This window comes from Phycodurus eques, chromosome 2 (assembly GCF_024500275.1).
Source record: "Phycodurus eques isolate BA_2022a chromosome 2, UOR_Pequ_1.1, whole genome shotgun sequence".
NCBI classification, from domain to species: domain Eukaryota; kingdom Metazoa; phylum Chordata; class Actinopteri; order Syngnathiformes; family Syngnathidae; genus Phycodurus; species Phycodurus eques.
Window position 1 is genome coordinate 10,800,845 of NC_084526.1, and position 12,988 is coordinate 10,813,832.

At 40.9% G+C, this 12,988-nt stretch overlaps 2 protein-coding genes across 3 annotated transcripts; one reads left to right on the forward strand and one right to left on the reverse strand.

Annotated features, from left to right (window-relative positions):
• Window positions 1–205: 205 nt before the first annotated feature.
• rab4a (RAB4a, member RAS oncogene family) lies at window positions 206–8,081 on the forward strand. The gene is made up of 8 exons (XM_061666908.1): window positions 206–337; window positions 1,329–1,409; window positions 1,654–1,768; window positions 2,042–2,104; window positions 2,548–2,702; window positions 2,812–2,907; window positions 4,840–4,966; window positions 6,871–8,081. The coding sequence occupies exons 1-7, from the start codon at window positions 322–324 to the stop codon at window positions 4,953–4,955; spliced, it is 642 nt and encodes a 213-aa protein (XP_061522892.1). The 5' UTR covers window positions 206–321; the 3' UTR covers window positions 4,956–4,966; window positions 6,871–8,081.
• Window positions 7,479–12,785, reverse strand: ccsapb (centriole, cilia and spindle-associated protein b). Of its 2 annotated transcripts, XM_061666886.1 has the most exons (5): window positions 12,698–12,785; window positions 11,573–11,897; window positions 11,383–11,487; window positions 10,628–10,854; window positions 7,479–9,812 (listed from the first exon to the last, which is right to left on the reverse strand). In XM_061666886.1, the coding sequence occupies exons 2-5, from the start codon at window positions 11,886–11,888 to the stop codon at window positions 9,630–9,632; spliced, it is 831 nt and encodes a 276-aa protein (XP_061522870.1). In that variant the 5' UTR covers window positions 11,889–11,897; window positions 12,698–12,785; the 3' UTR covers window positions 7,479–9,629. The 2 variants fall into 2 exon arrangements, with proteins under 2 accessions (XP_061522870.1, XP_061522879.1); XM_061666895.1 differs by lacking the exon at window positions 12,698–12,785 and having other exon boundaries at window positions 11,573–12,162.
• Between the last annotated feature and the right edge of the window lie 203 nt (window positions 12,786–12,988).

A 12,988-nucleotide genomic window follows, 5' to 3' on the forward strand; every position in this document is an offset into this window, starting at 1 on the left:
AATTTACATACACGCTCGTATTTCTATAACACACATGTATAACCTAGTCTTTTTAACAGAATAGTTGGACTCGCCATATTTTTAACTTTGGCTTTTGGATAAATTAAGGTTTGTGACGTAATACAATTTGTAGCTACTACCGAGACGATAAGCTTTTATTTTGAAATAACAAAACACGTACGGGAAGTCGGTGGGGAAACTCAGTTGCAATCCGCGGAAATCATCAACGGGACTATTTTCCTTACTTAGCTTAGCTCTCCATCTGTCAAGCTCTATCCTCACTAAGAATTACAATAGCTGTTACAAAACGCCACACCGGCGATGTCGGAGTCTTACGGTAAGGTGTCCGTTTTGTCAAGTCGCCACAGTCGACGCCGTCATGTAGTCTAATAGATGGGAAAGGGGGCAGGTGTGTCGAAGGGGCAATTTCTTTTCTCATTGTAAATAATTAGCTGGCATGCTAACCTAGCTGCTGGCAAAAGGATGCTGGCCTGAAAGATACCATGGCAACAAAAGTCACAGTTAAATACGTCATTATATGCATTGGTCTGAAGACTTCACGTATGGAGCCCATTTGTTTGGAAATGTCAGCCTATCCATGACTCCTGTCTTTATTTATAGATTACTGTGCCCTTTTTAAGATCATGGATGTTAGCTTCCTGTATTCTTCCTGCATTATTATTGTGTTTTAACTTGTGAATTATATCAGCTAATGATGATGCATCACCATTTACAGATTACTGGATATGTCTTAAACTGTCCTCTCGGCAGATGTAATTTCGTTAACAATCATTAAAAGCAACATGTTGACTAAGTGGTCAGTACATCCGCCTCACAGTTCTGTGGTTCTGAGTTCGAGTATCGGCTCATGTCTGTGTGGAGTTTTCATGTTCTCTTCCACATCCCAAAAACATGTTTGTTTAGCATTAATGGTGCCTTCACAAATGTGTAAGTTACCCATACCATTTGGCACTAACACAGCCCCATACCATCACAGATGCTGGCTTTTGAACTTTGCATCCAAAACAGTCAGGATGGTTCTTTTACTCTTTGGCCCTCTTTCTCTTGATTTGCAAATCATTGTATTCTGTTTTTATTTATGTTTAACACAACGTCACAACTTCATTGGAATTGGGGTTGTACTATACCTCAAAAGTGACTGAGGCACTTGCTGTTGTGTTAAAAAAATGACCACAAACACGTGTAGTATTGTTTTTCTTTCTTTATGCTTTTAAAGATGTACAGTATTAATGAACCATAACAATGTACTTTCTGCTGGATTTTAAGGATACTAGCATTAATAATAACTAAAATAAAATTCTTCTCAGATTTCCTGTTTAAATTCCTGGTGATTGGGAATGCTGGAACTGGCAAATCATGTTTGCTGCATCAGTTTATAGAGAAGAGATGTAAGTAGGAATTTTTTTTTTAATTTGCCATATGTTGCTGTTACATTATTGTGATATTGTTTGAAATAGCTGGAAAAAGCTAAATTAATCAGCACAACATGAATATAATATTAAATATGAATATTTTAAATCAACTACAGTTACTCTTCTCTTTTGCTCTGAACCAAGCATAACACATACGTATGTATCATTCATTTTATTGGTTTGATAATTTGTCATTTTGTATTTTCTTTTTTTTTTTCAGTTAAGGATGAATCAAATCATACCATTGGAGTAGAGTTTGGCTCTAAAATCATCAATGTGGTCAACAAAATTGTCAAACTGCAGATTTGGGACACAGCTGGACAAGAAAGGTTCAGGTAGGTCATTTTCCATTATTTTGGAACAAACCTACAGCACAGTGCTCTCATCGAGATTGAAGAGAGACAGACACAGCAAATTTATCCCCAATCCTCTTTGGGTTAGAAAACAATCAGGATTTGAAACACTATAATGCATATGTAATAGAAACAACTCATAGGAAAATAATATGTTAAATTATAACTTTGTTTTTAATGACACTGAATTAATTTTCATTGTTTTTAGTTCCATTGGGATGGTACTGCATTCTAAATGTTCATTGTGCGTTGAAGGTCAGTGACCAGAAGTTACTACAGAGGAGCAGCAGGGGCCCTGCTGGTCTATGACATCACCAGGTAAACAAGCCTTTGTCTATCATTTAATTTAACTAATTCCAAGAGCGACACACTGGACAACTGGTTAGCACATCTGCCTCACAGTTCTGAGGACCCGGGTTCAAATCCGGCCTTGCCCTGTGCCTGCGTAGGCTTTCTCCAAGTATCCTCCCACATCCCAAAAACATGCACGGTGGGTTAATTGAAGAGTCTAAATTTCCCGTATGTGTAAATGTGAGTGCGATTGGTTGTTTGTTTATATGTGCCCTGCGATTGGCTGGTGAACAGTTCAGGGTGTACCCCACCTCTCACCCAGAGTCAACTGGGTTAGGCTCCAGCATGCTGCGACCCTAGTGAGGATAAGTGGTACGGAAAATGGATGAATGGATAATTCAAAGACATCACAAGCTTTTTTTAGAGTATGATGTCTGCTCGCTGAGTTCATGTGTCACTCCCCCCTGCAGTCGTGAGACCTACAACGCTCTCACCACGTGGCTGAGTGATGCCCGAATGCTGGCCAGTCAGAACATCGTCATCATTCTGTGTGGAAACAAGAAGGATTTGGATGCTGATAGAGAGGTGACCTTCCTGGAGGCGTCACGCTTCGCTCAGGAGAACGGTAAATTGATATGACAGAAGTAACTTTTGATTGTATATACATGCTCCTATTGCATTCAGCGGGAGAGTGCTACATCTTTCATGAAAAAATTTGTGTGTATGTCTATCAGAGCTGATGTTCCTGGAGACCAGCGCTCTGACTGGGGAGAATGTTGAAGAGGCTTTTGTGCAGTGCGCGCGCAAAATTCTCAACAAGATAGAATCAGGTAGGAGCTCTCATCCTCATTTCCAGGCGTAAATACTGACGTTACTGCAGTGACCCTCCAATCACCCTCCTGTGACCATCTAATGACCCCCTCAATGACTTTACAGTAGCCATACAATGAACCTCCTGTGACCATACAGGGGCCCCACATGCAGTAATCCTGTCATGATGACCCTGCCAGCACAGATGGCAAAATTACTCACACTCTGTACTCAAGTAGAAGTACAGATGCTTAATTTTTTTTTTGTAAAATTAGAAGTGGCGGCACGTTGGACGACTGGTTAGAGCGTCTGCCTCACAGTTCTGAGGACTGTGGTTCAATCCCCGGCCCCGCCTGTGGGGAGTTTGCATGTTCCCCCCGTGCCTGCGTGGGTTTTCTCCAGGCACTCCGGTTTCCTCCCACATCCCAAAAACACGCATGCGGGTTAATTGAAGACTCTAAATTGCCCGTAGGTGTGAATGTGAGTGCGAATGGTTGTTTGTTTCTATGTGCCCTGCGATTGGCTGGCAACCAGTTCAGGATGTACCCCGCCTCCTGCCTGATGATAGCTGGGATAGGCTCCGGCACTCCCGCGACCCTTGTGAGGATAAGCGGCTCAGAAAATGGATGGATGGATGGATGGATGGAAATTCAAAGTCCTGATTCAACTTTTTTTTTTTTAACTTTTACTAAAAAAAATACAGACTTCGAAATGAATTTATGTATAAAAGTAAAATGAATTTTGACTGCCGATTATATACTGTAACTGCCCCACTATTCACGGGGGATAGGGACTGACCCCACGGTCATTTCCGAAGGGAAAAATCTGTAAATAATTGATGCTCCCCACCAAAAGGGGTTTGTGATTGCGTATAGTTTCCACAAGATGGTGGCAAAGCACTTAAAATGGAGAGGATTATAAAGCACCAAGGCCATGCATCTGGCATGTACACAATCATGAACCCATGTTACATAATAACTATTCTGTAGTTATTATTTTTTTAACACAAACAGGCGTTTCATTAATAGTGTTAGCTAGCATACTTGCCTGAATGACATCATAGCACAAACTGATGTGCCATTATACATCGGCTGCCCTGTGTGGTCGCACACTTCACACATGACAATTTCCGCCACTGCCCCCACATAACAGAGACACGGGAAAGTTCCTTGTTTATTCAGCATAACCACAGTGGCACACATTATTCAGCCAGTCTTTGTCTACAGACACTTGAGCACACAGCGTACAAATGCAGTTGATTGACAGGTGAAGGGGTGTCTCAAGCGCCTTCAGCGGACGTGCCCACACAGTTTTGCAGCTCATGAGCGGGAGGGCCCTTTTCATGATTTCAGACCCTTACTTCACATACATAGTGATTTCTTTATTCATTCAAATTAGGCAGGCTTTTAAAAAAAATACATGACAGACATTTTTTGTGGCATTTTTGATGCAACTTTAACTTTCATAGTAAAAAATACACCTTAACCATATGCATTTTTTAAAATTTTCTTTCAGATTGGTGGTGTTTTGGCTGGCACAAGACTTGACATATTCACCACATATAGTTTTTTCGACTTTATGAGTCCTGAAGATATCAATCAATCAAAAATCTCACCTGTGGTTGACTTTACCACTCTATTTAGTATTTACATCTTTTTTACATCATTACATCACATTGTCTTCTATGCAGTTTGAAAAAAAGTAACAAACCTATTTATAAAAACGAATGAGGCAAATAGGTGCATGTTTCAGAGAATAGTTTTAATTATGTTCTACAGAACAATTCACAAGTAGGTGAGAATGGCAAATCGGCGAGGGTTGACTGTACAGTATATCAGTTAATGATTCATGTGATCTTGATTTGCCGCCGAGGGGGACAACTGAAGTGCTTCTTGTTCTTATGTTCTTATGTGCGGGAAGATCCATTGATTTCTTCTCTCTCTTTTTCTTAGGGGAGTTGGATCCAGAGAGGATGGGATCTGGCATCCAGTACGGGGATGCTGCACTGCGCCAGCTCCGTTCCCCCCGCCGCGCTCAGCCACAGGGCACCCAGGAGTGTGGCTGCTAGTAAGCTCCCAGGTATTGTATTGCTCTACTTGTACTGTAAGCATGTACAGGGAGTCCTCAATTTACAACAAAGCTCCATTTCACATGAATTTGTAAGTCCGATCATAACTGTAGCCTGTCACTAACCTACACTAATGCAGTAGTAAAGTCATATTTGTTTGAAAAACACTTCTAAGCTTTGAATATACAACCCCAATTCCAATGAAGTTAGGACACTTGTTTGGAACATCCCACAGGTAAACAGGCTAATTGGGAACAGGTGAGTGCCATGATTGGGCATAAAAGGAGCTTCCCTGAATTGCTCAGTCATTCACAAGCAAAGATGGGGCGAGCTTCACCTCTTTGTGAACAAGTGCGCGAGAAAATAGTCGAACAGTTTAAGGACAATGTTCCTCAACGTAAAATTGCAAGGAATTTAGGGATTTCATCATATACGGTCCATAATATCTAGAATCTGGAGAAATCACTGCATGTAAGCGGCAAGGCCGAAAACCAACATTGAATGCCTGTGACCTTCGATCCCTCAGGCGGCACTGCATCAAAAACCGACATCATTGTGTAAAGGATATCACCACATGGAACACTTCAGAAAACCAATGTCAGTAAATACAGTTCGGCGCTACATCCGTAAGTGCAACTTGTAACTCTACTATGAAAAGCAAACGCCATTTATCAACAGCACCCAGAAACGGCGCCCGCTTCTATGGGCCCGAGCTCATCTAAGATGGACTGATGCAAAGTGGAAAAGTGTTCTGTGATCTGACGAGTCCAGATTTCAAATTGTTTTTGAAAATTGTGGATGTCGTGTCCTCCGGGCCAAAGAGGAAAAGAACCATCCGGACTGTTATGGACGCAAAGTTCAAAAGCCGGCATCTGTAATGGTTTGGGGCTCAGTTAGTGCCAATGGCATGGGTAACTTACACCTCTGTTTAGGCACCATTGATGCTGAAAGGTACTTACTGGTTTTGGAGAAACATAAGCTGCCATCCAAGCAACGTCTTTTTCATGGACACCCCTGCTTATTTCAGCAAGACAATGCCAAACCACATTGTGCACGCGTTACAACAGCGTGGGCTTCGTAGTAAAGGAGTCTCTGTACTAGACTGGCCTGCCTGCAGTCCAGACCTGTCTCCCATTGAAAATGTGTGGCGCATTATCAGAATCAGAATCATCTTTATTTGCCAAGTATGTCCAAAACACACAAGGAATTTGTCTCCGGTAGTTGGAGCCGCTCTAGTACAACAGACAGTCAATTTACAGAACACTTTGGGGACATAAAGACATTGACAAAAAAACAATTGTGCAAAAAGATGCAGAGTCCTCTTGCACTTAGAGCAGTTCTGAAGTGTAAAATACGACAACGGAGACCCCGAACTGTTGAACGGCTGAAGCTGTACATCAAGCAAGAATGGGAAAGAATTCCACCTACAAAACTTCAATATTTAGTGTCCCCAGTTCCCAAAACGTTTATTGAATGTTGTTAAAAGAAAAGGTGACGTAACACAGTAGTAAACATGACCCTGTCCCAGCTTTTTTGGAACGTGTTGCAGCCATAAAACTCTAAGTTAATGATTATTTGCTAAAAACAAGTTTATCAGTTTGAACATTAAATACCTTGTCTTTGTAGTGTATTCAATTAAGTATAGGTTGAACATGATTTGCAAATCATTGTATTCTGTTTTTATTTATGTTTAACACAACGTCCCAACTTCATTGGAATTGGGGTTGTAAGTTAAATCAAAAGATAACTGAGCCGCATGTTGACGTATTCTTACGCCACTGCACAAACTAATTTATTGCACGCCGTCCATAACCTCGTAAAATGAGGACCCACCTTGAAGTGGGAATATGTATTTGGTTTTTATGTGCTTGCTGTTTACAGTCATGCTCGTTGTCTATGTGTTTGTGTGTTTCAGAGAAGTTACTGAAGACACCAACAGCCGGGTGGGACCTAAAACTCTTCTGGTGACTCCTTTACGCGGAACCTTTGTTTGCCATGGCTGAACCAGCCAGGAACCCAAGAAGCCTTCCCAGCCGGCCACTCCCATTAACAGAGCCCCTTGGTCACCGTACTGCGTCCATTTTGGAGCGAACCCTCTCTACGCCTCTTGCCTTTGAGGTAGAACAACTGGCATCTTTGTAACTGTGCCAGCTCACCTGTAATTGGCACATGACTCCTCTCTTGCTGTTTACATCTCACTCCCATTTCCACTGACCCATATAACTGCACCTCCCTTCGTGGAAGCATCTTCTACACTGTACAGTGAACCTGTATATAGAGCTTGACGCATGTTTTCCTAAACTATCAGATGATTTAATTATCAAGTTATTCATGCGTGCGTCATTGTCCCATGTATTGTTATCATCATATCAAGCTATGGTATGTACAAGCAGTATGGATGGACAGCCGATTGTATATTTTGTAAATGGTTGGCATCGGGTGTAGATGCACTCACTAATGTACTTCTATCCTACTACACCTTATCTAACTGATGTGTAGATTAAATACAGTACATTACTCAATCATTATTTAGCATAAGCAACATATCTGACACTGTAGCATGCTTCATCCATAGAATTTAAACAAAAATGTCCCTCACTTTCTGTGTTGCTTGATTACATGACACCTGACTTGACTGTTGCGGGGTGGGGCGACGGGGCAATCAATCAAATCAATCAATCAAATGTATTTTTCATCAATTGTTTGCAAAATGGCTCACTGCCTGTTTGCCTGAGGTGTTTAAATTTGCCCCCAAAGGTGTTTTTTGTTTTAATTTTCTTAAGATTTAATTTGAGTTTAGCTATGGCCTCTTATATTTTGATATACATGCTATTTGATTATCAGCATTTTTTGTACATTGACCCTGTTATGGAAACTTTATAGCACACCAAGAAGAGAATTACAAATTAAGAGTATTATATAAATGTTGTCAATCTGATGGTGGCATTGTCTGCTCAATACCAGGTTTTCTTACATTTGTGTCATCGATTAATTTCCTGAATTTATATTTTATTCACGTTGCTTTTCTCTCACTAGGAATATCATTAATTTTTAATTTATTGTGTATGACAAAGCATATGTTTTTAAAATAAAAAAGTACAAATCTATAATTTACTTGCAAATTCTGTTTGTTGTTTTTCACTGTAAAAAACTATAACCTGGTGGGTACACAAAAACACGACTGGTGTAAACAGCATTTATTGAAAGTTTAAAAGGTAAACATGACAAAAAATATGGAACTTTTACGTGTTGTTGTAACATTGCTTTTATCATGAGTAAGTTGTATTAATGTCAAGAAGATGGAGAAAGGAAAAAAAGAAAACATCTAACTTGTATATTAAACCAAACCTTTTAATGCAGACTGAATATCTGCTGCTCTATTTTACTACTGTAATATAAATGAACATTCTTCACTGAAAAAAGAGCATCTATCAACAAGAAGTAAAGCAAAAGAGGAACAAACTTTAAGATTCAGCTTTGAGATTGTCCAACTTCACACTATTTCCAGTGTCTTCATATTGCACAAAATTTCACATCTTTATTCTAAATTATATTTATAGAATTATACTGTTTCAGTTACATTAAACGTGCAGTAAAACCTAATGCTCAACAACAAAATCACAATTATTTTGGCCTCAACTCACTTCAATTTCATTGTATGGCACAGATCTGAGTTAGCCCTTCAAGTGGGCTAAATGTTTTACCATTAGAGATTATTTGGCCTAATATCCACTTTATGATGAATTTGATTCAATTTTGGCCTCATAAACCTTAAATGTCTTAAATTACAATTCTGATGAATCAATTCAACATTCGTGGTTGAAACACCTGATAAGCTAGTACGTAAAACAGCACTGAATATAACCACTGCAACACTGGCAGTATCTCTCACGCACAGTCATCAGATGACCTTAGGAAAAAGTGGGAGAGTGATTAGCATCCATGCACATTACATCAATTGTAAAAATATCACCAGTTCATCTACAACAGCAATGGGTAAAACTGTCAGACATTTTTGTATGTCAAACACAAAAAAAAAACAATGGTCTTAAAACGTTTTCGATAAGGGATGCACATTTTTTGTGTTGATCACATTCTAATGACAAAGTCACATTGCAATCAGTCTTGGAGTATAATTTTCTAGAGCGCTGATCCTATTAGGGTTGCGGGTGAGCTAGAGCCTATCCTAGCCGACTTTACACCCTGGACTGGTTGCCATCTATCAGAAGGCACATATACATAAACAAGCATTTACACTCACATTCACACCGATGGACAATTTAGTCTTCAATAACCCGAACAAGCATGTTTTAGGAATGTGGGAGGAAGCTGGAGTAAACCCACGCAAGCACGGGGAGAACATGCAAACCCGACACGGGAAGGCTGGAGCTGAGAATCAAACCCTAAACCAGGCATGCGAACCACTACTAGTCCATTAATAGTAAAGAAATAGTCGCCCCCTCTTATTCAGCATGTGTTTAAAGGGACTGGATCCAAGTATGGCTTTAAGATTCCTAAAGAGCTGACTCTACATCTAAATTTCTAGATGTTTCCATTAGGATTACATTGTCACCGCCACTTTTTAAGTCTTTCCGAGTGACTTTCAATGATAGCCTACTAGCCAATTAATGTGTTGGCCAATAATGGCTTTGTGTTGTTAAGTGTGTTTGTGTTTCATCGAGAGCGTGCAGAGAAGCAGCGCATGTACTCAGTGAGCCAAGGGTTAAACTCAGGCTGAACCGTCTTTCTGGCTTTGTCTATATCGGCCGACTTGGTTCTGCGCCGCCCGTATCGCTGAGTCTGGACCTGTCGCTCTGCCTCCCGTCTGGACTTTGCCCTTAGAGCGGACGCATGGATCTACAAGGAACATAAAGGGCAAGTTCTGCATCTCTAGCTATATGGTGGAAAGTCATTGGAGCATTTATTTAATATCATTTATATCCACCTTGACATCCATGTAGTAGTACGCTCTTTGTCTTCACTATTTCGACAATTCAGTGCACATGTACAAGCACTACAAGTTAACTGGGGGGCGGGGGGGGGGGGGGGGGGGGGAATAGTAGGCTCTTTGATATCACCTAGTAGGACCAGTTTGGCATACTAGTACGTTAATTACGTTACCAATTAGGAAAAACTGTGCACTATTTGACATCTGTGCAGTACTACCACAAGTAGTTCACATTTATCGGTTTACTAGTAGTATTCGTCAACATCTAGTCACTTCACTAGTAGTGCTAGTAGGAAACAGTTGTCAACTAGTGCATAATTTTGCCTCACTAGTAACATGTTAGTTGTCCTGCTACTGTAGAATTGTCCTACTTGTCAGGTCATAGTGCCGACGAGTTAGGTTTCTCTTTTCTTCTACTATGTTACACTATTGTACAACATTTCTGCATTACTAGTGAAGTCAAAGAGTGTACTAGTAAATTGTTCAAAAAATATTTTTCTTTCCACGTAGAAAATTTATTCTCTGTTAATTATAACCTCATATAATATTTGGTTTTAGTTTGAAGATAAGAAAGTAGGCCTTGTTCCTCTTTCGCTCAGCTATTGCATTACCAATTTGCTCTGAGACAAAGCAAGATGTCTGTGGTTGGGGGCGTTGTGGACCACAAGCTGGATATCGAAGATGTCAAAATCAATGATTAAATAAATCATTGATTTTGGATTACCTGATCGGTCGAAGCAGCAGGTCGGACGTTGTGCGTCTTTCTGCCCGCAATGTCTGCATCCTTCTCACCAGAAGCATACAGAGCAAAAGGATGATTGCTGTCCTCAGTCGGAGGCCGCGCCAGTGCAGGTTTGACCCGTCGGCCGCATGTAAACCTGGAAAGTCTCTGTGGCTTTGTCTGCTGCATCTGTGAACCTGCAGGTTCTTGTTCTGGCTCAGGCTTAGACACTTAACATATAGAAGTAGCATAGAACGTCAAATGTTATACAAGTAAAGTTCAGTAAAAAAAAGAAAGAAAAGATTGGCCACATTTTGAGTCAATTTTCATTTGTTGAATGGTTAACTTCTTCGTCATTTGTGACTTTTCTTGTGTCATTTCATTTCCAGACCGAAGGTATGAATCATTTTAATTGTATCTGAGATTCAATCCAAGATCTTGTATCAAATCAATTATTTTTTCTTTGGTTATTACTGAGGTGGCAGCTTTCAGTGGTGTACAACTGCACTCAATCACACTGGGAGCTGTTTGTAATATTTTGGTTAAATCACTTAGCCACAAGGCAAGGGGGTGAAATGTTAAAAAAACGGTATGATGCAAGGCAGCTCAGTACCACAAAAATCACAAGCAAAGTAACAAACTTGTTGCATGTATACCTCTCTGACGGTGTCAATCAAAAAATAGCTTTTTTTCCCCCTACATATTGCATGTCAGTATCTTGTGTGGGTCATGAACGAGTATATGATCTCTTTAAATACCCGTTTGTGGTTCCCTGTGAGCAACACTTTTGTGTTTACTGTCACTCTGCTGGCCTCTCTCCTTCTCTGGTGCACATGACTCTCTGACCCCCTGAGCATGGCGATCTAACAGAAAAGATAAACCACTTAATAATGTGTACACTGACAGCAATCATACATCCCACTTCTGAGGTTTTAATCCCAATATTACCATGTTCGTCCTTCTCCATGACAGGAAGTCTTGGTACATCAGCCTCGGCCGCCTGGCACTCTTCCAGCTGGGTCCCTGCAGGGTCATCACCTTTCCCACAACACTGAGCCTGACTCCTGCTGGCCTGAGGTGAATTTCCTCCCACGGAATCCGAGTCACTGTCAGATCCACTCCAGAACCAGGGGTTGTGTGATTGCTCCAAGAGTCTGCGAGCCAGCCTGTACTTCAGCATCTCTTCGTAACATTTCGCGTAAGTCTCCCATTTGGGGTCTTTAAATTTCTTCATGTACTCCGAGCGGATCCTCTTGGTCACCATCTTCTTCCCCTGCGCCGATAGACGGTCGAGCAATTAATCACGTGCGATTCCTTCTTATTCCTTCTTGTGTCAATTGCGCTCGTAGAATAGAAAGCGGAGTTCGTATTATTATTATTATCGCTGTCGTTGAGTCGAGCTTCGCAGCCATTTATTTAAACCAAAACATTTGGGAGGCTTTCAACCAATGACGGAGCAGGTTTGAGATGTAGGCCCCGCCTACTTCCGCCTTTGACCGGATATAACCGTGAGTCTGAAAATATTAAATGTCTTAGCCTGAAAAAAATAATAATATCATATGTGACTATTAGCAACTATAACATAATAGAATGAGTATGAATTAAGAATAGTAGAAAATAATATGACAGGCAACGCGTCGCGAGTGACTAGCGTAACCGCCACCTCCTCTGATTGGCTACTGATTTAAATGGCCAGCTAAAGAATTATTCCACAATACAGTAAAAGCCGCATTCTGTAAATTAATACATATTTTATACTGCAACGCGTCGTCTCCGACAAAACATGGGCAATGACGCAGTTATGCGAAACAGGAAGAACTGAATGTGAATGCGTGCCATAATAAACCGTGTATCTACAAATGGCCTAAATTTGGGTGTTCGTGGTATTTATAGAGATCTCAGTGCAGATTATCACCTGACCACGTACGTTTAAAGAAAATAAAAATAAATAAAGAAGACATGCTGTCAGTCTCGTTGAGATCGTATTATTATTTCTGGCAGCACCCGAGAACATTACAGTCGAAAATCCGACTGGCTAAGACTCTAAATCGGTGCACGGTTGGTTATACTTACACTAGGCTAGGGTTTCACGGAAGCAGGGGACAGATGGCGTTCATGTCGATCCCGCCTGCTTGTAAAGCTCCTCCTTAGCACCGCCCAGTCGGAGTCGTCTCTTTAAAAAAGCCAAACACACCCCAGCAGCAGCAGCAGCAACAACAGGTGGGCGAGGTGTCACTGTCAGCCATGCATGTGGCCCGAGCAGTGATAATGATTTGGAGTGGTATAAATAAAGCAGAATAAGCACAGGGGTTTACAGTGGTTACATGCAACAATTGGCTTTGGTGCTCGTTTAAGCAATATAAG